A 23,538-nucleotide genomic window follows, 5' to 3' on the forward strand; every position below is an offset into this window, starting at 1 on the left:
TCAGTCAGCAATTTTTTTTCTCTTCTTTTTTGGAGCTACGCGGAATTAGTATTTTCAAAATAGCAAGTGTAGGACATCAAGCTTGCTGAAATGTAATTGTGTACACTATTTCATTTGCCTCCCCTGTCTCAACTCCCAAGATGCATAAGTTTTTTAGGGTCTGAATTTGTCTTTTGTTTGTGTAGGTCAAATCTAAATAATGTAACAAACATTTTTGGTTTGTTTAAATTTTACTGGACTTTGTTCTGGTTTGAGATTTTTTCTGATATTTTAAATCAATCCTTGCCAAAATTTTGAAATACATTACAGAAGATTGTGACTTCATGGGACGAAATTATAACTGATTCTGAACAAGAAGGACACCAATCAGTTAGTTTTGAAGAATAGTTCATTGTTTGTTTTGCGATTCCTTGTCTCATTCTCGGTAGTTTTTTATATTTTTCTCTCATATTTCAGGAGAAATAACATTCTTCTTCATCAGAACCAACGTACCTTGTTAAGTTATCAAGATAACAGGATCTCCTGTCATTCTGCTGTGTTATGGGCCTCTTGCTGAATGTGAACACCTTTGGAATGCAAAATGAGTTTTGCAGTATTTCTCTTTTGAAATGTTGTCTCCTGACTATCCAAGTGAAATGACAACTGTTCATATAAACACGTTACCTTTTTCTTGCTGTTTCTAGACATGCTTTACACAGACTTGCAGCTAAGTGTCTGAGTGGAGAAGGATTGCAGATATTTGAGATCCACATCCTTCTGTGCCTCAGTTCAGCACAGCAGGATCTTCAGCCCTATTGAGGTTGTGGTGCACAGTGGTATTTGAAATCCTTAGTATGGAATTCTGTGCTAAAGCAGCACTCACCATGGTGTAGATGCACTCCAACCTGCAGGCTGTGGCTCTTAGCACTTTCGTATTGCTAGATAAAACAAATGATTGGGATTGTTAATTTCTGATACTCTTCATTGTGGTACTGCATTCTGAAATTAAATTCTCTGAATAAGATAATATTTTTTCGCAAGCATAAATAGATAAGTATGTTCTACGTCATGTTCTTTACAACAACTATTGTGTTTGCATATCTTATCTTTGACAATAAAATCTTAAGTGAATGGAGAAATAGTGCTCTCTTGCTTATAAATGCTTAAATTTTTAACTTTTTTTTTTTTTTCAATGATAGTTGTTGAAATGCCTGTCAGTAGAGGAAACTCTGGAAAGCAGCTAAAATTTGGTTTTCGAAAAACAGATTTCAGTTATTTATATTAAAAACATATTTCCTAATCTTTATAGCTGTTAAAAAATTTCAATACACCAAACCAAGTAGGACACATTGCAGATAAACACAGTTATGCTTTAAACATTGCTAAGAAAGAAATGAAATAGCTTTTGATGAAATTTCACTATTTCAAAAGAAAATAAAAAACCTAAAACATATCAAAATATAAAAGATGTGTTCATCTTACTGGATTGTTCTGGGATTGTGTGGTACTTTTTGGGAGTTTACTACCTGATGCTGCTTGTGATACTGTCATTATGACTGATGCAAAAAGGATAATTTATAAAAGTTTTTAACCCTATGAAAGTTCAAGACCGTGGCATATGCTGCTATGATTTCTCTTCGGATCAAGCACTCATTTAAATTTTATTGATAAATTCATAGTGTTTTTCAAAATGACACTATCTCTTTCTCCATTTTTGAACTTCACACTCTTTAGACACAGCTGAATTCTTCGGTTTTGACTGTCAGCATGTTCAAATGCATAGGCTTCAGAAGGAGTGTGTTTCACTCTGTAGTGTACAGATGACCAATTTAAGTAATCTGCATCCTGTCCACAGAGTCATGGTGGCCAGTGTGTTAAATAGCCTTTTAAATTAAATTTTTAATGTCAAAATTTCATTGCAGTTTGTAAGAAATGGTGAAGGTCATTAATATAGTCTTCATTGATAAAAAGTGTTTGCATAGCATGGGAGGTTCTTTTGCAGACTCTCTGTGGAATAAGTGAAAAGAGATTACACAATACAATAGCATATTTCTGTCAGAACACTTGAAAGGTTCATCTTGGAAACCACAAAATTGTGACTCTGGCGTAGCACTCATCCAGATAACAATAGCAAAATAATATGTGTCTTATGGACTTAATGAGTTGAAGAAGTTTATTTTCTATATAAATATTTGAAACTGTGTGGCAAGGTAGTGTTCTCACACGTTTGTTGAAAAGTGAAAAATCTGAGTCATCTAAGCAATTCCAGATTTTTGGGAGGCTTCTGCTTTAAAATATGAATGCATTTGTTCATGTGAATGGAATGAACCTTTGGTCTGCAGCAAATTACTATGTGCCATTAAGTGACCTTGACGTGCTTTCCACCACAGTCTTTATTATTGCTGTCATTTGCTTTCCTTTTGGTGTTCTTCACATTCTTTTTATCCTCTACCTATATTATCAAAACATGATTATTTGTAGGGTGTATGTTCAGTAATAGCAGTTTATCTCTCCATGGTTTACAGAGAGAGTTAGAAGCAAACAATTGTAATTACTACCATGTTCATAGCTTAGCAATAAACCAGGAAAGTGAATTAAGGTATGCCATTGATTCAGTGCATCAAGAAAGAATTACAGGGTGAAGTCATTGCTATACATTCTTTTGGTTTAATGATGACTGCTACTTAAATTTGGTTTTGGGGGATTTACCACCGTCTGTTGTGTTTATGTGACCACATAGAGAGAGTTTAAGTTACCTGTTTTGTGAATATCTTCTTGTTGTACTTATTTGCCACATCTTCCTTTTGGCTCAGCAAAATTGCAAATTCCAGATAATGACTTTCTACAGTAACCTGGCATTGTACTGTGTGGAACCTGTGCAGTTTTTACCCTTAGTGGTGGAAATATGTAAGCAAGGTTAGAACACATACATCAGAGTTCAGCTGTGAAGTGTCATAGCCACTACTCTCTACTGGCTTTCTTACATTTGTTAAACATATTTAAATGAGGCACCTGCCACTAAGGTTGAAATGAGTGTAATTGAGAGTAACATGCAACAGGTATTCTGTAATAATGGAAGTCTTAGCATCTAAGGATACAATTAATTTGCACAGAGGTATTTACATATATATTTTTTATATTTTGGCAGTTAAATTTGAATACTCAGTATGTAGAATATAGCTTATTTGTTGTGGTTCATGTTTTTTTTTCTTTCTGCCATAATCATCCATATATTTAAATACTGTTTTCTTACCGAGGCAAACTTGAATTCAGCGCAAGAAATATTTAATTTCCTGAGCATCACTAGTATCACCATGTGAAAAGATGCAAATCTTTCATAATCTGTATGATGAAAAATGTTTAGCCAAATATGGAACACAAGAGATAGATCTAAGTGACCTGAAACTACTGAAGGGTCTAATTGAATATGACAGGTAGCCAGAGGTCTTAAGTTAATAGAAAGTTTCTTCATTTAGTGCATTAAGCAACTTTGCTTAGGCCAAAGAAAAAATATACGCCAAATTGGAAAAGCAGTTCTAATCTCCAGTTCCAGTCCCTGTGCCCATTCAAACGGTCCACATTACCTTGTTCTCAGCTGTTGAATATTAGGGCTGGTTTCCTACCCACATTTATCAGTATGCTTCCACTTGGTTCCCTGAGAGGCCACTAAACTTCCTCTTGCTTTAGTATTATGTAGTACTATTATATTGGCATCCAGTTTTAGAAGGGAGAGCACAATTGTATTTTTAAGGATATCTCTGGGTGCTGCTGCGAAGCATGAGATAGCAGGACATTTTTGTCACAACCTAACTTTTTCACAGAAAAGTGTGAGCTCACCTTCTAGAAAAGTGCTTTGTACTAAAGTGGCCAGTAGTTAAGAAAACTGAAGCAAGGTTAGGACATACTTATACGGCATTTTGTGAGCAGACCTAACTTTCCCTACACCGTTGAGGCTGCCAGGCACATTGCAGCAACTATATGGCATTCACTTCTGGCCAGCTGGCTCATGGCACAGTCTAGGCTTGCATACCATTGCCTACAAATATATTCCCATACTTGTAATAGCAATGTGAGCAGGGGAGTGGTCCCACTGCCCTCACAAACAGCTCCCTCCTAGCTCAAGTGACAGGGATGAAGGAGGCCATGTGTCCGAGGAGGGGGATGACGAGGCCAGTTGCTTTTCAGATGCAGCTACTGTCTTCTAGAGGTTCCCTTTAAAGTGTTCAGCTGCCACTTAGCAATGTAGCCCACCCTTGTAACCTGACCTGGCACAGCAGCGGTGGGAGTGGCTCCATCTAACTATCTTCCCTCCTTGGAAGGCCTGGTTGCCTATTTGCAGTTTGCGTAGAGGGATGGAGGGATAGGCTTGCTGCAGGCTTTGTTCTCTCTGTTTCCCAGTCGAAGAGCTTCCTCGTTTGTTTCAATCTCTAGTCCCCCAATTTTTTTTGGAGACTGTAGAAAAGCAGAATAATTTCACATTAGTTTCAGAACGCTATTTTGAGTTATGAATGCTTTGGATTTAAAAGGTCCTTGTTTCTGCTGGGAATAACTGCAAGATTACTTTTTTGTTTTGTTTCAAAACAGTCCTTGAAGACTTAGATTTGGAGACCCAGAGGAGAAATTATTAAGATTTAACCTTCAGTTTCCTTCTGTTCCCACCTCTGTGCTCTCGACTTAGTTTTCATGTGATGGAAGGTTGCCTAAAAAAAAGCTTATTATTGTAATAAAATAAGAACAGTCTGAAATAGTTGAATTCCCCAGGAAATAATAGTGATTTTTAAAAAATTAATATTTGTCATAGGATTTAATGTTGTCATTCTTTTTTAAGGACTGAAAGGAGATGCAGATTTAACATGTGTACCTTGTTAACAATGTTTTGGCATAAAGCAGCAGCTGTATAAACTAATCTTCCTGTAGCTTTCACACATGAGACTCAATTAACAATGAGCCACTTTCAGTATCTAATCCTTTCTATCATTTAAAAAAAGTTTCCTGGTTTCTGTACATTTTTTGCATGTTGAACTCTTACCTATAAACTGAGGCAAGTGGCAGACTGTGAATGGACTGACGTTGCACGACATTTTATATGTGATTTATAGAAGACAATGGCACTTGTGTTTATATTCCTGGTAAACTCAGATTAAAGTGAAGATTAAAGCCTGTTATTTGCAGAACGTTGTAATGATTGCAGGATCTAGAAGAAAGCTTTGTTTGAAATTCCAGTGTTTCAAGCTCTGAAGTGTAAAGAATCGAGAAGCATTGCCCCGGGTATGTCATTCAACTTCATTGTGGTAAGTGCTCTGGAAGAAGGAGGAAGGAAGAGCTCTGTGGTTATTAAGCCTGTGAACCCCTGGTATGTATTGTAAGAAAGTCTGTAATTACCTATGGCACGGTCAGGTCACAAGACTGGATAATTGGGCCTTTAACTAATTTCCAGGTGAATCTGTGGCTAGAAATTCAAGTATTAGGTAGTTCTACAGTGATACTTCCGGAAATTTTGAAAGGCTTTAGAATAACAGCAAATTAATGCAAACTCCATCTTAATTACACTTGACATTTTCAACTTTTAACTGAAATTCCTACACTAGAATGATCTAAAGAGGACATTCTGGATTTACAGGGGCTTCTTGTCTTTTGCAAGTGAGCAGGAAGATCCTGAAAGGGTATAAAGGTGGAGCCCAAACATTATGTCATTATTTTTTTTTCTTTTTCTTACCTAGTAAAACTTCAGTAAAGTTTGAATTACTAAATTCAGAATAGGCTATATTGTCACTACTTGCCAAACAGTACATGCTGGTGCATCTGTCTAATCCATATATGAAAGCCACAAACAGAAGCATATAATTTGGCACAACACCAGAAGCATGCCTCGGCACACTTCTGGAGATTCTTCCAAATGACTTACTGATTCAAAAATTCTGTAATGTTTGCCTGTGTGCATGCGCTGGGTTTCTGGAGGAGTTAAGCGTGAGCTCTGCCAGAAAGCTCAGTGTTGCATTTGAATTTGGGATATGATTATTATGTATCTCTACTCATTTACCAGGAGTCCTAGATGCATGGGGAGGAGTTGTTTTTGTTACTGTTGTTTGTCTGTGTGTGTGTGAGAAATGGTGGTGTTTTCACTAAGAGAAAATTCACAGTGGCAATGTACATAAAATAGACAGGTATTGAAGAGTATTTCTTAGTCAGAATTGCTTTTTCCCCCCCCTGGTTACTTTTTTTTCTGCTGTTTCTTCCCTCTCTTTCTGTCAAATTTTTAAAAGTAGGGTATGACCACTGCTTAGAGATTTCAGATTATCTAATCAGGAAATCAGTCTTTTTCCTCCTTTAGTAACCATTGTTCCACATGTTAATCTCTTTAGGCTCTTCTTAGACATGTCTTTTATTTCCCAGTGAAGTGTTTCAAATATTCAGATAAATTTAAGGGTACAATTCCATGAAACAGCTGAGATGACTTTATGGATAATGGCTTTAAAAAAGATGCCATTCCCCTCTGGCCGTCTCCATACAGCCTCCCACAGAAGCCTTCTCTTGCCCTGAAACTGCTGGTTTGTCTCATCTTTTTGCTGATTTCTATTTCATGCTGGCAAGAAGTGTTTAGGTAATCAGAGGATGAATTTAGTCTGGGAACTCATTGGTTTAAAATACTGTATTAACAAAAAGCTGATGCAATGATTTGGTGCTTTAAAATATAATGCAATGGAACACAGCAAAAAAGTAAGCAGCCATTTCATTTTTTGAAGGGGTGTGAGTTTTCCCCTAAGCCTTAAAACGGTAATCTCATTTCTCTCATGTTTCTTTGGCACTCTTGATGGAAAAATACTAAACTTTAAGTAGTGTATTCTACTGGAGCTATTTCACTATAAATCACTGTATTACCTGCAAGTGTATAGAAGTGAAAAAAGGTGTTTTAGAAGACGAAAGGATGTTTTAGTTCCAGGGCAAGTTTTTCAAAGCAGTATTTTATTATGCCAGGATAATAATAATCTGTAATAATCTGTAAATAATCTGGTAAATGTGCTGTTTTGGACCAATCTTTTGTGAACAAACTTTTTTTTTTTTTTTTTTTTTTTTTTTTTTTTTTTTTTTTTTTGATTGCACACTGTATGTGCCAAAAAGTGAGGTAGATGCATCTGTACTCTGGTTCATATTTATGTTCTTCTTTCATCATAACAATGGCTGACATTGTATAAAAAATGAGAGAAATCTGAATATCCTTAGGTTTTAAAACTTTCAGTGTGAAAATATTGTCACCTCACAACTGCAAATGTAAAAATACCATAGTATTTTTTTCTTGATGCCTAGAGAGTGGTGAAAGATAACTTATGTCATAAATTGATGTTCTGGCTTTGTTCTGGGCACTACTTCTAGGAGAGACAGGCATACACAGCATATTCTGTTACAACAAGAAAAGGACAAAGCCTGCTTTATCTTTTTTTACTGTGGTAGATTGACCTTGGCTGGCTGCCAGATGCCCACCCAGCTGCTGTCTCACTCTGCCTGCTCAGCAGAACTGGGGACAAAATGAGGACAGAAATCTGGTGGGTTGAGATAAAGACAGGGAGGTCACTTACAGATTACCCTCATTGGTAAACATACTCAATTTGGGGAAAATTGGTCTAATTTATTGTCAACTAAAATAGAGTTAGATGGTGAGAAACAGAAAAAATGAAACCACCTTCCTCCCACCTCCTGGCTTTTTACAGGATCAGTTTTACACCTTCGTTCCTGACTCTTCTACCACCCTGTCCTGGGCCCTAGTGGTGTAGGAAGGAAGGGAACTGGGGTTCTGGTCAGTTGAGAACAGGTCCTCTCTGCATATCCTTCCTGTTCTTCCTGTTTTTCCAGTGTGCATCTTCTCCATGGAGAACAGTCCTTTAGGAAATATTAACCTGCTCCAATGTGGAGTCCTCCACCAGCTGGGGAAACTTTACTGTGTGGGTGAACAGGTTTCCCAAAAAGGTTGTGGAGTCTCCCTCATGCAGAGATACCCAAAAGCTGACTGGACAAAGGCCATGCATACTCTAGGGGACCCTGCTTGAGCAAGGAGGTTGGACCACATTACCTCCAGTGCTCCCTTCCAAACTTAAGCCTTCTGCAATTCTGGCATGGTCCTTTGCACGGGCTGCAGGGAAATACTTGCTCTACCATGGTCCTGGAGCACATCATCCATATTCTTCTCCTGTGAACTCAGTATTTGTAGGGTTGTTTATCACGCTGTTCTTTTCTCTCAGTCCTCATTGTTTTGCCCTTTCTTACATACCTTTTCCTAGAGGCACCTCCATCTTGGTTGAGGGTCTCAGCTCTGCCCTGTGGTGGCTCTGTTGGAGCCTGCTGGGACCAGGGCATACTCTGTCTCTTGCACAAAGGCCAACCCTGTAGCCCACCCTCAATGCTAACACCTGGATACCTACACTCAGTTCACTCAGCTTTGAAGGATGTTTCCTCTTGGAAGAAGACTCCATTCATTGCGCATGCCATGGTGCATTAGGCCTTTCCTTAATAGGTAACGAAGAAGGAAGTGAGACTTCTATTCTTCCTTCATACTTACTTCAAACTTACTGCACTAAGCTATGCACGTATCAGATATGCAAAGGGATGCACTACATTTTTCAAAGACTTGGTATGAAACAGAAAGACTTCAACAATTGTACTCATTGTTTTAAGGCAGTTTTCAAACACATCTCTACTTGCAAGAAGGATGAAACCTGTTGGCAGTTGTTTCAACTGAGGTCTGGAGTGAGCTTAAATCAGGAGGTATGACGAAATTTTGACTTAGTGTAGGTAAACTGTTTGTCCTGTGTGAGGGAAACTGTGGTTTTGTAGTACAGGACCAATTTATTGATTTCAAAACTTTTGACAAAAAACTTTGCATTTGTCTATTTACTTGTTGTTATTGGAGACTCCAACCTAAATGCCACTATTCTTCATTCTTTTCCACCCTTTTGCCTCCTCCAAGCAATAGAGAAATTTTAGGACAGTAATATGAAATATTAAATATTCTTCAAATGGGTTAAGGGTTTTCTCTCTGTATGGAACGCCTTTTTAAAGTAAGTTAAATAAGCAGAGCTACAAACTCTCTTCTACACTCCAGTGAAAGCTTTGTATCGCTCTTGGTGTGAACATTCTTAGCTTGTGTTGAGTGTTTCTGTGCAGGAAAATTTATTGCATTGGCAGAGTTTAGAAATATGATGGCATTGCTAACTCTGGACAATGCTGAAATGATTGCCCAGTGTAGACAGACTGTTAAATGAAATACATCTTGGAAGCTACCATATTTTCCTGTGCAACTGGTGCGGATGGGCTGCTGAAGAGAGAATTCATCATATAAGTTCATATTTAGAGTTCTTTAAAAGAAGGATGAAAACTGATTTACTTGCCCTTAAAGCCCATTGGTAATGCCAAGATTAAAATTTAGCAATTTTTCTTTTCTTGTAACATTTAATGGACAAAAAATTTCCTGTAGTTACTTCTGTGAGACTAACAATTAATCATCAGTAGAATTGAGATTAAAAGTTTGGGGAAAAAAGCACATGAAAACTAACATGAAAATAAGCATTACAATGAATGCAGTTGTATTCTGTTCTGCAGTTGTAGGAACACAAAAATGCATCCAGTATAATGAATACTATTTTTATATATCCCTGTGTATCCCTAACACTGAACCAGGAAATTAATTTCCTGTAATGCTTCTATTAAAATTATATAGAAGATTAGATCTTGGTTTAACGATTGCTTTCTAGCTGACACGCGTTTTTGGACCTGAAATTTGTCAAAAATTTCAAATATCCATTTTCATTTTGTATGCACTCATTCAGATTGTAAACTGTCTTAGACCCTGTCAGTCAATGGCCAGGAACTTGGATTCTCTGGGAATTTAGATCAGTTTTTTCAGTTTCATTACTGAGCTTCTCCTTGATTCCTGCCTGAATTTAGCTAAAGGCAAAAATCCTTTGGACATTGCTAGTTGCCTCAGCTTCTCAGCTCTTGGACTGAAACTCTTAATATATTTTCTTATTTCCCAGTCATGGTAAGGCTTAATTGTATTTGTAAGACACTTTGAGGCACTTGGATAAAAAGCAGTGCAGTGGTCATCAGTATAAAATCAGTAATTCTCCATAGTTATTGCATTGTGCTGTCTTGGAGACTGCTGTGTTACCATGTTTCTAAAATAGGAAATGACTGTGGTATTTCAGAGGTTGTGGGTTTGGAACTGTCGATAAGTCCTGATAAGGAGTATATATAAGAATCCAAAATCTCTGGACCAGATTTTTGAATGTTCTGTTTTGGCTTGATGTCTGGGGAAAAGTTTTTCAAATTTTACTCTTAAAATATTAATTTTATGCTGATGGAATAAACCCCACCTTTTTTCTTGAAGTCTATAAAATTAAAATGAAAAATTGGGCACTCTAATAGATCCACAAAAGAGATGAAATTGGGTTCTCATATAAAATAATAAAATCTTTATTTTTAGGAGCTTTGTTGTCAAAATATAGGTCCAGTTTTAAAACTTTGGTTTTGTGTCCTCAATTATGTCTAAAATCTCATAAGTACATGGTCAGCTGCAGGGAACTGGGAGGGAAAAAGGCTTCTGTTTTGTCCAAAAATGAGTTTGCATTTCTGAGTAAAGCACTGATGGGCCACTCTGGGAGAACAAAGTCCAGCAACTTTATTGCACAGATAGAGAGGAAGAATGATCCCACAATGGGTGGTACAGTCTAACAGTTGGCAGCAGTGCCACATCTGGCACTGATGAGCATTTTGTTTTGGCAAAATCACAGTGAGCTACAGTGCTTTAAAAAATAATTTTGGCAGCCAGCACCAGAAACATACACTCTGTTGGTATAATCTGTAATTGAGGGTGATTTAGAACAGAAACAGAAAGTGTAGTTGAAGGCAGGACAACACATTTGGTCATTACTTATCTAGTGGTGTTGGAATGGGTTTGCAGTGTCTTCTTGTCTTTGTTAGTGAAGGATGCTGCATCAAAGGAAAAATAATATATGAAAATATGAACAAAAAATCCCCACCAAACACAAATTTCAAAACTCAAGACCCCCAAACTTAGTTTCTTTCCTTTTTAAGTCTATGCTTGTGCTGGATATCCCTTGTCTGCTGTCCTGCAGTTCAGAGGAGGTCTGTGGTAGGGTTGTCTGCTGCTCTACTCTTTCCAGGCACTGCCGTGGTTGGTGCACACACTAGTTGATGATGTTGAACATGGACAAATTTCAATCTGAAAATGGTAAAACTGGGCTCAAGAGACTTGGAATTGCTACTGTGATTAACCAGTAAAAGTTGGGAATAAAAGTGTTGTCAGAAGTGCCTGTTGAAGGATGTGGTCTTATTTGGATAAAAGACTAAAGATTTAGTCTTGTTTCTGGTACACTAGTGACTGTTTTATAAAAAAGCATCATTGAAATGATTGGTGATCTCAGCAGAGAAACCCGAGAATAAATAGGCATGGTTTACTGAGCAATCATTGCTCTCTTTGAGGTGGTTGCTCTAGATAATCATTAAGGCACATTAATAGATCTATGAGAGGAAACCACTGTCCCTGTTTATATGTGATTTTCTCTGTAGTTGGGGGATTTGAACCATTAGCAGGCCAGTTTTATGTGCTACTTTTATTTGTGTTTTATACCCATCCTCTGCCTCCAAACCTGAACAAGTGAAGCACATAGTGCATCCCGCCCTTTTTTACAAAATCAAAACTGTTGTAGGAGCCCTAAAATACTGGAATATCTATATACAAATTCCATGATGAATAGCTGCAGAGAAGCAAAAATTTGCAATGCCATCTTTGGTTCTTCACTTTCAAAGTTACTTACAGTACAGGAGTGAAAAATGGATGCATAAACAAAATAAAGTAATTTAGTATTATCCACACAAGTAGTGTTAGTTACAAAAGGCTGGAGAATTAAGCCTTTCAAGGTAAACCATTTTGCATACCCGAAGTGGCACACTCAGAAAAAATATATCCACATGAAGGAGGAGGAGACCATTTATAAAATTAGGGGAAATAATGCTGAACGCCTTTATCAAGAAAAAATTGAAGACAAAGATGTAATCTGAGGAAGCTTTTCTTAGTTTTGAGCAGATTTGTGCTGCTGTGATTATTTTTTGTGTGTGTGTGTTTTCTGTTGTTTTTGTTTCCTGCTTGTTGCACAAATGTCACTCCTTGTCCATATAAGCACTTTCTTGATCAGACATTTTTGTACATTCAGATGTGATGTGGAATTCCTTGTCTTATCTTGTTAATGCCATTGGAGGTGAAAAAAAGGCTGTTTCCCTCTTACTAATTATGGTGAAGTGACATGTTATGTTGTATCATCGTTAACAACTTCAGGGGCGCCAAGAACCTTTAGTTTTGCCCCTGGGGAGTGTGATTTTTCCTCTTTCACTCAGCTCCAGGAAACTCAAACATTTGTTTTTTTGAGACCACGTACCATTGGGAAGGAAGCAGGGGTGGAGATGTGTGCAGAGATTATGTATATATGAGAAGCAGAATTCTTTGTAAAGATCTATGAACTGCAGAATTTAGAGAAATATGCACTCTAACTGGTCTGTCCTTTGGCATTTTTAGGAGTTCAATGACAATGTTGTTAAATCTAGCAACCTGTCAGAAAATCCCGTGTAGAATTGTTTTTCATATGTGATTATCACTGATCACACTTTTTTGCCTAATGTTCCCTTCATGCACTTTAGCATACATAATGTGTATGCAGTGCGTGTTTCTGTGTGTGGGTGCACAGGCTTTTGTGCTCTAGCTGCATTTTTCTGGAATACATATTTATCATTCATCATGGTAAAGGAATTCTGTAACTGTGGGAACTAGATATGAAAAAATAACTTTAAAAATATTCAGACCAGTTTAGCATAAACTCTTTCCACTTGGATATTGCATTTGCAAACAGTAGTCTGGATTTAAATTTAGACTCATGAATTCGATATCTCTACTTACTTTAATTTCTGATGAGACGATATTTTGGGAAAAACACATAGAGCCTTCAGATGAAATTTAGATTTACTAGGCATTTTGTTGATGGTACCACACAAACTTTGCTCATGTGCATTGTTGTAGATTCAGTCAACAGTGTACCAGCTGAGAAAAATAAATTTCCTTTTCTTTCCTGTTAGAACTCCCTAAACATATTAGCTCAAGGCCAGATTCAGTGTGGTTTATAGCTACATTTAAGTGCTTCTGCAGGGCAACATGTCCTGAAGCACTATATAATTTGTGTGTTCTTACAGTAAGAGTAGAAGCAGTACATTCCTGCAAATTGAGTTACCCATGCTTTTATCAGTGAATAAAAACTGTATATCCTTTTTATTAAATAATCTGTTAAACTAAAGTCAGTGAGAATCCTGAATGCACCACGGTTTTCCTTGCTTTATTTCTTCACTGTTTTCCTGGTGTTTTCTGTGATGTGAAGGAGCAGTATGTGCCTATGGATCAGGCAGGGCAGGAACAGTTTGTGGGGAGGGCACTGCAAACTGTTCTGTGGCAGGGAGTATGAGCAGAGCAGGGAGGAGCACGGTAATTTTTTAGGCCTACAGACCTAATCATACTGTGGAGGAAGCCATAGGCTTCAAAATCAATACGTCAAGTCCCCTTTAAAGAGAATTTGTCCAAAAGTGAAGCTTTTGGGAAGACAGAATATGAGACTCATGCTAGCGGGCATAAAAATCTGTGCCGAACAGCCTGTCTGTGTGATTAATATATTTCCTCTTTCTTCTTTATTCTGGTTCTACAACACTGACACATTCAAGTGATAGTAATTCATTTTCTAGGGTACACAGCAGTCTTATTTGGCAAAAGCAAAGCTGGGACTTCCTCTTTTATATTTACTTTCTTTTTATGTCTCTCAACTTTGGGCTAAATGAAAATGTTGAATAAATCAAACAAAATTTTCCTTCAAGTAGCAAAAATAATTGAAGTAAAACCAAATAAAAAATGAATAGTTAAAATGAGGTTTCGACATGGTTTTCCCAGTAATTTGCATACATGTTTCTTGAAAAATACAAAGCAGCCAGACAACCAGTATCATCTTGTCTGAAAGCTAATTCTACTACATTTTTTCACCAGAAATAATGCTGGAGGTCTTTACTTGCAAAGGGTGGTATTTGCTACTAACAGTGAAAAATATGCACTAATGGGAGAAATGGTGTAGATGAAGATCATCTGAAATAAGTAATTTCCTATCTACTTTTCAGGTTGTGTTCTGTGACTGATTTAGAAATTTTTTTTTTTATTTTTATTTTTTTATTTTTTATTTTTTTTTTTTTTTAATTTCTGTAACTGATTAAAAAGCCCTGCCTGTGATAGAAACATTTCTTGAAGGTATGCTCTTTGTAACAGAGAAGTTACTCAGCAGCTCTGTGTCCTGTTCTGGAGTAGGCACCATTGACAGTGAATCAATTAGGACTAATGCTAAACAAAACACTTTTCCAACATTAATGTATTTACTGCCCGGTGTATTTTTATTCTCTGAACTAAAACACATTATATATGAATGTATTAGTAGTTTGTTTTACATATCACCTGATTTTGATAAGAGTCTGAGAATTATTTAAAATTAATTAGCCATCACTTGCAGTTTGCATTTGAGAGCCACTTTTGAGACTAAAGTACAGGGTGAGGTGCAAGGCTTTCACAGTGAAAAATTGTTATGATTTTCAGAAAAGTGTTACAAAGTACAGGAAATGGATACCTTTTCTCTGAATACTGAAGACATTTAGAAGTGTAGCAAGCAAATATATGGTTACCTCTGTTTGAAAGAAAGGAACTGATTATCTGTGTGAATTGTGGCAAAGTGATCCAACAGCTTCAGTAATCAAATTAATAGGCAACATGTGAATATGAAATGTGACAATGTTTTATCCTTTACAGTCTGAACTAAGTGAAATCTGACTTGCAGATATTTTACCTTTTTATTGTTTTATTTCTTTTGCTATTTTCTAAAAAGTTAAATTTTGGCTGATGTATTAGACTTGCCTCCCTCCCCCCCCCCCCCCCCCCCGAATTTTCCTTACTCTAGTCCTCATTAAGCCTACAAATACCTTTACTTAAGATATGTGTGTTACATTTGGAGTAACTGAATTGGGGTGGAAAAGGTGAGATAAGAATTACCAGGTTACTATGAAATCTTATGGAAAGAAAACTTCTCACAAAACATAGATTTACAATCTTCCTGTGAAGATCAATCTGTTAATATGTTTTTCTTCTTTTTTTGATAAAGCCCACACAGAGGGGTAGAAATGTGTTCTGCAGGAAAGTTCTAGCCACTCCTATCCTTTCTGCTTCAGTTTTTGCCTTTGGGTGGTTAGTAAGGCACATTTTTAATAACTGAATTGTGGAAGGTTAGATTTTTTTATTCCTGGACTATTTCACCACACCCCCCTCCCCCCAGTATATTTCCCTCTTCTAATACAGAGTGTTTTTATTTCTACGTGTGATAAGTCTGCAGTCATGTGTTCTTTCTGAGTTATAATGACTCAGATGTCATAATTAATTTGATGAGCAGGTGGGGGTTATTAGCCTTGTGCTTCACTTGCTAATAGCTGCACAGCTTTTCTAAAGTACTCTTTCAACTAAGGAGGCATTTCTTCACATAGAATAAACAGTGCAGCACAAAAGCCTCAGTTAGATAACTATCCATGGGTTTGAAAAGCTGCCAAGCAGATGTTGTTATTGGAGCGGGCCCAGACGAGATTGGGCAAGGCAGATGCGAGATGGGGGAGGAGGTTACACACAACCCAGGCGCTCTCGCTGTGGTGGCCGCAGAATGGGAGGCTGGGAGGTGTCTTCCCATAAACCAAATCCATTCTTCATTGGCCTCATGCTCATTCCTCAAGACCCACCCTTTAACTGTAAATAAATGAGGAGGAAGCCCCCTCCCCCTGCTTTGTCTTAATATGCATGTGGGAATGAAACTGAATGTTCATCCAGCAGTCAGTGACTTCTGGTTTGCATTAAATCGGCTATGTGCAATTTTTGAAGGGCCTTCAGAGACTTTGCTTCATACCTATCAACATATGTAATGAACATGACTGCACTGACATTTTCCAGAACTCTAAGGTTCTGCTTTATTACTATAAATTAGGGTGTGCAAATTTAAGACAAAATGCTGTTTTGTTTCCTTTCACCTCTTGTTGTTTTTTTTTTCCTAGTGGGATTGTTTTCTTCTTAAAAAATAACAAATATAAAAAATTATTCCATTTTTATTCTTTTAAAAGGAAAAAACAAAAAACCAACTTAGAAAATCCAGAGGATTTGTATGTAAGAGACAAGTAGATTGGGTTGAAGATGGACCTGATCTGTCTTTTACTCTCTCTGGATTTTTTTCTCCCTCTGTGATCCGAGGCTTTTAAAAACACATTTCTCTGTCCCTCTCTCTCGATAAAATTCTATAATCCCATTTTTCATTGACTTGATCTCAATCCAGTGGTCTGGGCTTTTATTGCCAAGGGATAATTTTTAATAATGGGCTATTAAAACACTGCGAGCTTCTATCATGTCTTTCAAATCTGTATATGCATAGATTGTATTTCTGTGGAGAAAGAAAATCCCTTTGTTGGCAGATATCAATAGATTTGTGTAGTATAAATGACTTAAAAGAAACAGAAACTTGTTAAACTAAATGCAGCATAAAAAATATCACAAGATCCAGGTGACTGTACTTGGTAAAAGATGATGTTCTGAGTAATTTGCCTCTATGCTTTATTTGTTATCTGCAATGATAGTTAGTGAGTCTTTTGCAGACTGATATGATACGTACAGGAAAGTTGTTCTACAGTCTCTTTGACCATGGAAATTTACTGGTCCATGACAAGATGTACAAGATATTTGATCTTTCATTGCCATTTAAAATGTAGTTAATATTTATTGGTTTTAAAAGGACAGAGAGCTTAAAGCACATCTTTATATTCTATACAAATATGCACAGTTAAGTGTTTGGTATGTTTGACTTGTAAACTTTGTTAATCCTTTTCAGTAAGTATTGTAAGAGACGTAAAAGCTCAAACTAAGATTTTATTTACCACAATGTTATTTTACTAGCTCACATTTGATTTTTCAGTCTGAATACCGTACATTTACTTGCTTCATAAGACAGCAAAATGGTAGTCAAAAATCAAAGATTCATATTTCTCTCATGAGTGTATGAAACTCCTTGATGCATTGGTCTAAGAATTTTTTTTTCCTTCATTTTAATGGTGTTATTTTCGTGGTCATCCTTCAGCAAGTCCATGGACTCTTGCTGACCTGATGACCTTATCCTTTTAGGATCTCTCTAGGTAGGGTCTTGTACAGTACAATTTTAAAAGAAGAGAACATAATGCAGCGACATTTCAAAACACAAGTAATTAAATTGTTTTAGGGAAGAACAGCAAAGCACAGCTTGTATACATCTTCATATGGTGGACACACTGACCTGGAAATATTTGTTTTCCTACCTTTTCATGTAGCACCAGAAAACTGATGTTGTAGGACTCTCCACACGCTGTTCCCTAACTTCAGGCATTAGTTCCATTTCATCCCTAGTTTTTCTCCCTTGATTGAGCAGTAAACATTAAGATGTTGGCCCTTGATTCTTCTCCAAAATGGCACTATTTTAATATCTCATTCAGCTGCATGGATAGGATTAAGATTTGTCTTCTTAAACAAATGCAGAAAGCACAAACAACCCTCAAAATCATATATCTAGCAATAGGAAAAAAAAAAGAACAAAAAAATTGTAGATCTGCTAGGACACAAAGAACAGCAGCCTGCAAAGGATATATGCTAAAAATTTTGCTGCTAAGAGCTTAATACAATTTCCTTCTGACCTTTTAACCATATTGATAATTTTGGTAATTTTTGATAGTTTTTGTCTGAAAAGAAACCAATTAAAAAAAAAAGACATCAGTTGCTTACTTTGGTTTACTCTTTCTAAAACACTGGATGCTTAACTGAGTGTTTGGAGAATGGTTTCTTGTTTTCCTGATGGTCTTTCAATTTCCCAACTGCACCATATATCATATTCATGGAAAAGAAAAATAGTTAGAAGATGTTTAAGAAACATTAAAATAAGTTTAACAGTCCCTAGGGCACCAATCTAATCTCTCAGTACTCTTGTAAGGAAAAAAAAAAACCCAAGAGAAGTTAAAGTGAATGCAAAATAAGAGGTCCCTTCACATGTAAAAGTCCAACTTCATTAAATGTTATTATATTTATACAAGATGTCTGTAATCATCCCAGTACTAAATGTGAACAATGAAAATATTAGCATATGGAGCTGGTAATCAATGGAGACTCTTCTCTGATGTTAATATATTTTTCCTATGGTGTTTCTGACATATCTCACACAAGCCCCAAAAGTTTCTTCAGTGACAAAAATTGCAGATACATGAGGAAATATGAAATGCCATAGCAAAAAAATCACTGACATTGCAGTCACTACTGTTTAGTTCAAGACTGTCCAAAAACAAAACTTAATAGAGCAAAGAATAATAATCACACAAATATGAGAAACAGAGACTTTAAAGGGTAATGGGTAATATATAATAGAAAATAAGATGAATGTGACAGCAAGTGTGAATCACTTATATGTAAACAGGAAAATCCTAAGAAAATGACTGGTGTAATTTTGGCAGAAGCAGTTACTAATGCTAGGTGCTGCTCTAACATATTACCTTCAAGAAGAACAATTTTTAATGAATGTTTTTTATTAATACTGCTTGAGCTACCGTCTAACAGCTAGTTAAAGCCAACCTTGAATCAAATATATTTTCAAGGAGGTAAAATAATAAACTAGATTTTCACTACCTTTTTTTCTGGAATTATTCTCCAGTTTATGTTTCCATCTGGGATCAGAAATGCTGAAATACAGCAAGTCAGTCAATTTTTGCACTATTTCTGCTCCAGCTGAAGAAAGAAAGTATTGGCTTGATATCATAAGATTTTTAGTCCAATATTTTGTGAAATATTTTCTTATAAGTGAAGGGTCAGATATAAAGCAAAGGCTTCTACCTGTTGAATAATGCTGGCTAGAGACTGTGAGATTTTTCAGTAAAACTGTAGCCTGTGCTCAATTCCGCTGCAGAAATATTTGTGTTGTAGTCATCTGATGTTCTGTGGCATTTCCCTAGGCTAGTAAGTTGGAAAGTTCAGAAAATCGAGTACTTTGTTCCATGATTTTTTTTTTAGCAAAGAAAACTTGATATGCAATCAACTGAATTAATTTCTGCAAAAGAATACAGAATATATTGGGACTGGTACTTTCTGATAGCCAAAAAATATTGTACATTCATAAGTATAATGTATCTGTTTTATTTCAAAGGAGTAAACAGTTAACTTTTTTCAATGTCATTATTATCTACAGGGAAAGCTTTGTGGTTTTGACCTATACATTCACTGCAGAAGCTTTAAGTTACTTTATTTCTCTTTATAATATTACATGGGTATTGAGATTTTAACTTTTTTAGATTCCTAGAATTTGTGAGTTGACAAATAGCTAATATCTAGGCATTTCAAAACACCTAGACTCAATCCTTTCCCAAAATGCTATTCTAGTGGGCATTCCATGCTAACTAACATAACTAAAGGTGAAGATGAATCTTGTGTTTTGCTCTACATAGAGTTGGAAGAGGAGCAAAACCTCCATGGTATCCCATGCCAAGATGAATACAAGAGTATAAGATTCCAGAGTACAAGATTCCAGAAATACAAATTTGTGTCAAATCCCAACATACAAAGTACTAAGTGAAGCTAGAATATCTGAGGTCTTCAGTGTTTCTGAAGAGCAGAATCCCCTGAAGGAGGCTACAATTCCCTTGAAGTCAGACAAATCCCCTAACAGAGGAAGTACTTTGACATTTTAGTATGAATCTATATATTTATGATCTAGGGCTTCAGTGCATGAATTCTTTATTTTATATTTGCTGAAGAGAAAGCTGCTCTTGTGTGCATGTATGTATTGCTGGCTTCTGTGATTTAGTAAGATTTTACTGTACATTGTTCACTTTACACCTATTTTATATCATGTTTATACCATGTAGCTGTCTCCTTACCAGAGTTTGGAAAAGCACATTTACTGAGGCAAATCACCTAAGGAAGGGTCAAGTGTGCTCTCAGTTTCTGAAGACTTGATGGGCAATATGAGAACAAGATTTCTGTGTCGTCTTCTTACTTAGCATGGCAATGGGTAGAGTTTATTGGAGAAAGGTGATTTCCTAATCATAGCAGCGGAAGGAGTCACAAAGGAGCCTGCTTTCTAAAGGGGCAAGGGGGCATTATGAATTTCTCTAATGAAGGACTTTTTACAGTATATCCAAGCTGGGAAGCAAAGCCTCCATTCATCATGGAAATCTTAAAAATCTGACCTTGTCCTTTCCGCATTGTGCATATGGTAGGCAATGTGTCAGATGTAACCATTTGTCAGCTTAGCACTGTTCTGAACCCCAAAAGTTCCTTAGAAACAGTGAATATGCAGTGTCCCATGGGCTAAGAATGGTGACTTAGACTTTTGCTTGAAGCAACTGTATCAACAGAGACTGATAAACACCTTTTGGGCCCAGAATTTTGTTATCCAGAATATTTTCAAAGACAAATCCCTGAATATTACTAAAGGCTGTCACTGTACACCATGAAGGTCCATAATCTGTGGAATATGTAAAGCTTGGCTAGTATTCATTGTCTGTTTGGCAGCAATCTGGAAAGATATTTTCAGTTCTGAAATACAGACTTTTCCTACATTCATGTTATTACAATTCTAAAATGTTTGCATTAGAGGTGCAGTTGGTTACTTTTTCTTGTTTCTTAAAAATTTGTTATTTCTTTTTCTTCTAAATGGGACTGGTAACACTGTTGAGAGTTGAGGTAGCCGGGATCTTCCCATTACGTGGGTGCTTACCAGGGTGCTTACAAGGGTGCTTCCCTTTGTTTATAAATCAGTCAAGCTTCACTTTAAACTTTGAGTTTGCCATGCAGCATGGGGCTGAACTTTATAATAAAGTTTCAGCAAAACTGGGCTAAACATGCCTAAAAATGACATTAACAAAAAATATGTTTGATTATAAGAAATGTATCTTACAGCTGTTTTGTTGACAAGCTTTGACTTCTCCATGCTGTTGAGCAAAGTCCTGAAATTTGACGTAGAGGTCATTGTGGTGTCAGGGTACAACAACTCCTGTTGCTGTTTTTCTGAAAAAAAGAACTGGATGTGGCCAAGTTATAAACTCTTGCAAAGATTCAGTTAGCACATTAGCTTACAGTCACATCGGACTTTGGCAGACAAATCCATTTGGGGTGCTGAGTGCTTTGACCATTACCAGTTTAGGACTGGACTTTCTGCAGCTTTTGCAACTAGCTCTTGAGGTCCTCTTTGGAGTTGTAGAGGAATGTGTTCCCTCTTCTTGTCTCAGTTCTTCACCAAATTGGCAAGCGAGGGGAGAACTCTTGGTTTTTAATATAGGGGGAACAAGGAGTTTCTTCTGTGAAGCAGAAGAATGGTAGAAAGTTAAGATAAAGAAGAACACATTACTAATAAACACTGTACTGTTAAAACATATAATGTAATGATATTTCATTTATTAATGGAAATGACACAGCTTTAGAAAATGTGTCTTTTTTGGCATCTTTTCAAGTAAGGAACAATAATTAATTTTTGGCTTGCTGAAACAGCAGTAGTGAATGGAGGGAATGAACAAACCTCAGCTATTTCTCCTTGCCTCTTTGGCATTATTTATTTCTTCTTGGAAATAGAAATGCTCATGAAACCATGAAGCCACAGAGCTGTGAAGCATTTTTCAGATCGGATACTGGTGTGGTCAGCAACCATTAGTTATCAGTCAGAAGCTGCTGGTTCTTTTTTGTGGCAAGGGTCTTTCAATGGCAAAGATATGAAGAAAAATAAGCTACCTAGTAGCACAAAATCAGACCTAATTTCTTCAAAGTGTTTTGAGCACATCATAGAAGTTGAGTTAGTTTAGGTTTCTTTAGAGGCTTGCTGTGAATGGCAGTGTTAATTTATGTACTGAGACTGATATGACTGTGTGCAGGTACTCTTAATGTTAGTCTGGGAAAGGAGAGTTTTCTGTTTGTGTCTGAGGAACACAGTGTAAATTATCTTTATTTTCCAACCTATCAACTTACAGACTTACCCAGAGTTTATTATAGGTGCATGGGGTTTGTTCCTTCTCATGTAAAAAAAATATTCTAAAGGCCAAATTATCTCCTCAATTGCATTTTTGCCTTGAGTCAATCTGTACAGGTGTTCAACTTTAATAAACAAATTTAGCTCTAATAGAAGGCTAGAATTTATTTCTGAAGCCCTTTTAACTATATAAGCTCTTCAAAAAAGTCTTCTTTAGTTTCCAAAATGAGTAGGTTGACCCTGGATAAACATGTTGGTGATGTTTTAATAATGAACTTACCATTTACAGATTTTCATATTAGTCTTTTCAAACTCTTTCTTTAATTTCTTTCTCTTTTAGCCCTTTTGAAGGTGAATCCCCACTCCAGTGCCCATCACTCTTCAATTAATTTAGTGGAATATTTTTTTAAAGACTAAAAAATTGTGTTCGTATTACTAAATATATGTATTTTCAAAAATTTGACCACATTTTTGCAGTTATTCATATTTCTTCAGATTATCACTCAGAACTTTATATTTGGATTGCACAAGAAAACCCGTCTGGTCAATTTTTGTATCTATACAAGAGAGTACTTATTTTAACACTTTGCATGAAGAATAACAGATTTGGGCCTTTGACCTTTTTGCAGTTAATCATTACGTAGTATGCATAAATCTACAATATTTTATCCCCACAGATATAGTATGTTCTCATAAGATCTTAGTGAGCCACATAATTATTGGTTGAACTACAGTCTGTTTGACTAATCAAGTGTTGTTAGTCAGCAATAGAGGGATGCTGTAGACTACTGCTACATATGTTTTGTGGACTGAATATGAGGATGAAGCTGCTGTGGTGTACATAACTACTTAGTAATGAATACCAAACTCAAACTTTTACATGAAAGATAATCACAATTTTAATCACAGTTACTTCTTTTGTTGTTGTTGTGGGTTTTTGTTTTTGTTTTTGTTTTGTGTTTCTAAAAATGCTAAAAGTTTCTTCCCTAAAAAAATTTGAAGCCTGTGGCAGTAATACCTGCTTGCTGTGCTATGGTGCGTGAAATTACCTGGATAAAAATTGTAATTGATCACTAAAATCAATAAGCTAAAGGAGTTATCGAAAACCAACCTTCCTCTCCTCTCCTCTCCTCTCCTCTCCTCTCCTCTCCTCTCCTCTCCTCTCCTCTCCTCTCCTCTCCTCTCCTCTCCTCTCCTCTCCTCTCCTCTCCTCTCCTCTCCTCTCCTCTCCTCTCCTCTCCTCTCCTCTCCTCTCCTCTCCTCTCCTCTCCTCTCCTCTCCTCTCCTCTCCTCTCCTCTCCTCTCCTCTCCTCTCCTCTCCTCTCCTCTCCTCTCCTCTCCTCTCCTCTCCTCTCCTCTCCTCTCCTCTCCTCTCCTCTCCTCTCCTCTCCTCTCCTCTCCTCTCCTCTCCTCTCCTCTCCTCTCC

At 36.7% G+C, this 23,538-nt stretch overlaps 1 protein-coding gene across 7 annotated transcripts in view; it reads left to right on the forward strand.

Moving 5' to 3' along the window:
* The window catches only part of NFIB (nuclear factor I B), a 175,915-nt gene that overhangs the window by 24,900 nt on the left and 127,477 nt on the right, over nucleotides 1–23,538 (forward strand). The window contains exon 3 of one of the 7 annotated variants that reach the window (XM_066180834.1): nucleotides 457–1,024. The exons of the other annotated variants lie outside the window; for them this stretch is intronic. Coding sequence (XP_066036931.1) covers nucleotides 457–500 — 44 coding nt within the window. The 3' untranslated portion in view covers nucleotides 501–1,024. Of the gene's footprint in view, nucleotides 1–456; nucleotides 1,025–23,538 lie in introns of those variants that run through there. 7 annotated transcript variants of the gene reach the window in all.

The sequence above is a fragment of the Chamaea fasciata genome, unplaced genomic scaffold (genome assembly GCF_029207755.1).
Source record: "Chamaea fasciata isolate MVZ Bird 193981 ecotype frontalis unplaced genomic scaffold, bChaFas1.0.hap1 SCAF_4, whole genome shotgun sequence".
In the NCBI taxonomy this organism is placed as follows: domain Eukaryota; kingdom Metazoa; phylum Chordata; class Aves; order Passeriformes; family Sylviidae; genus Chamaea; species Chamaea fasciata.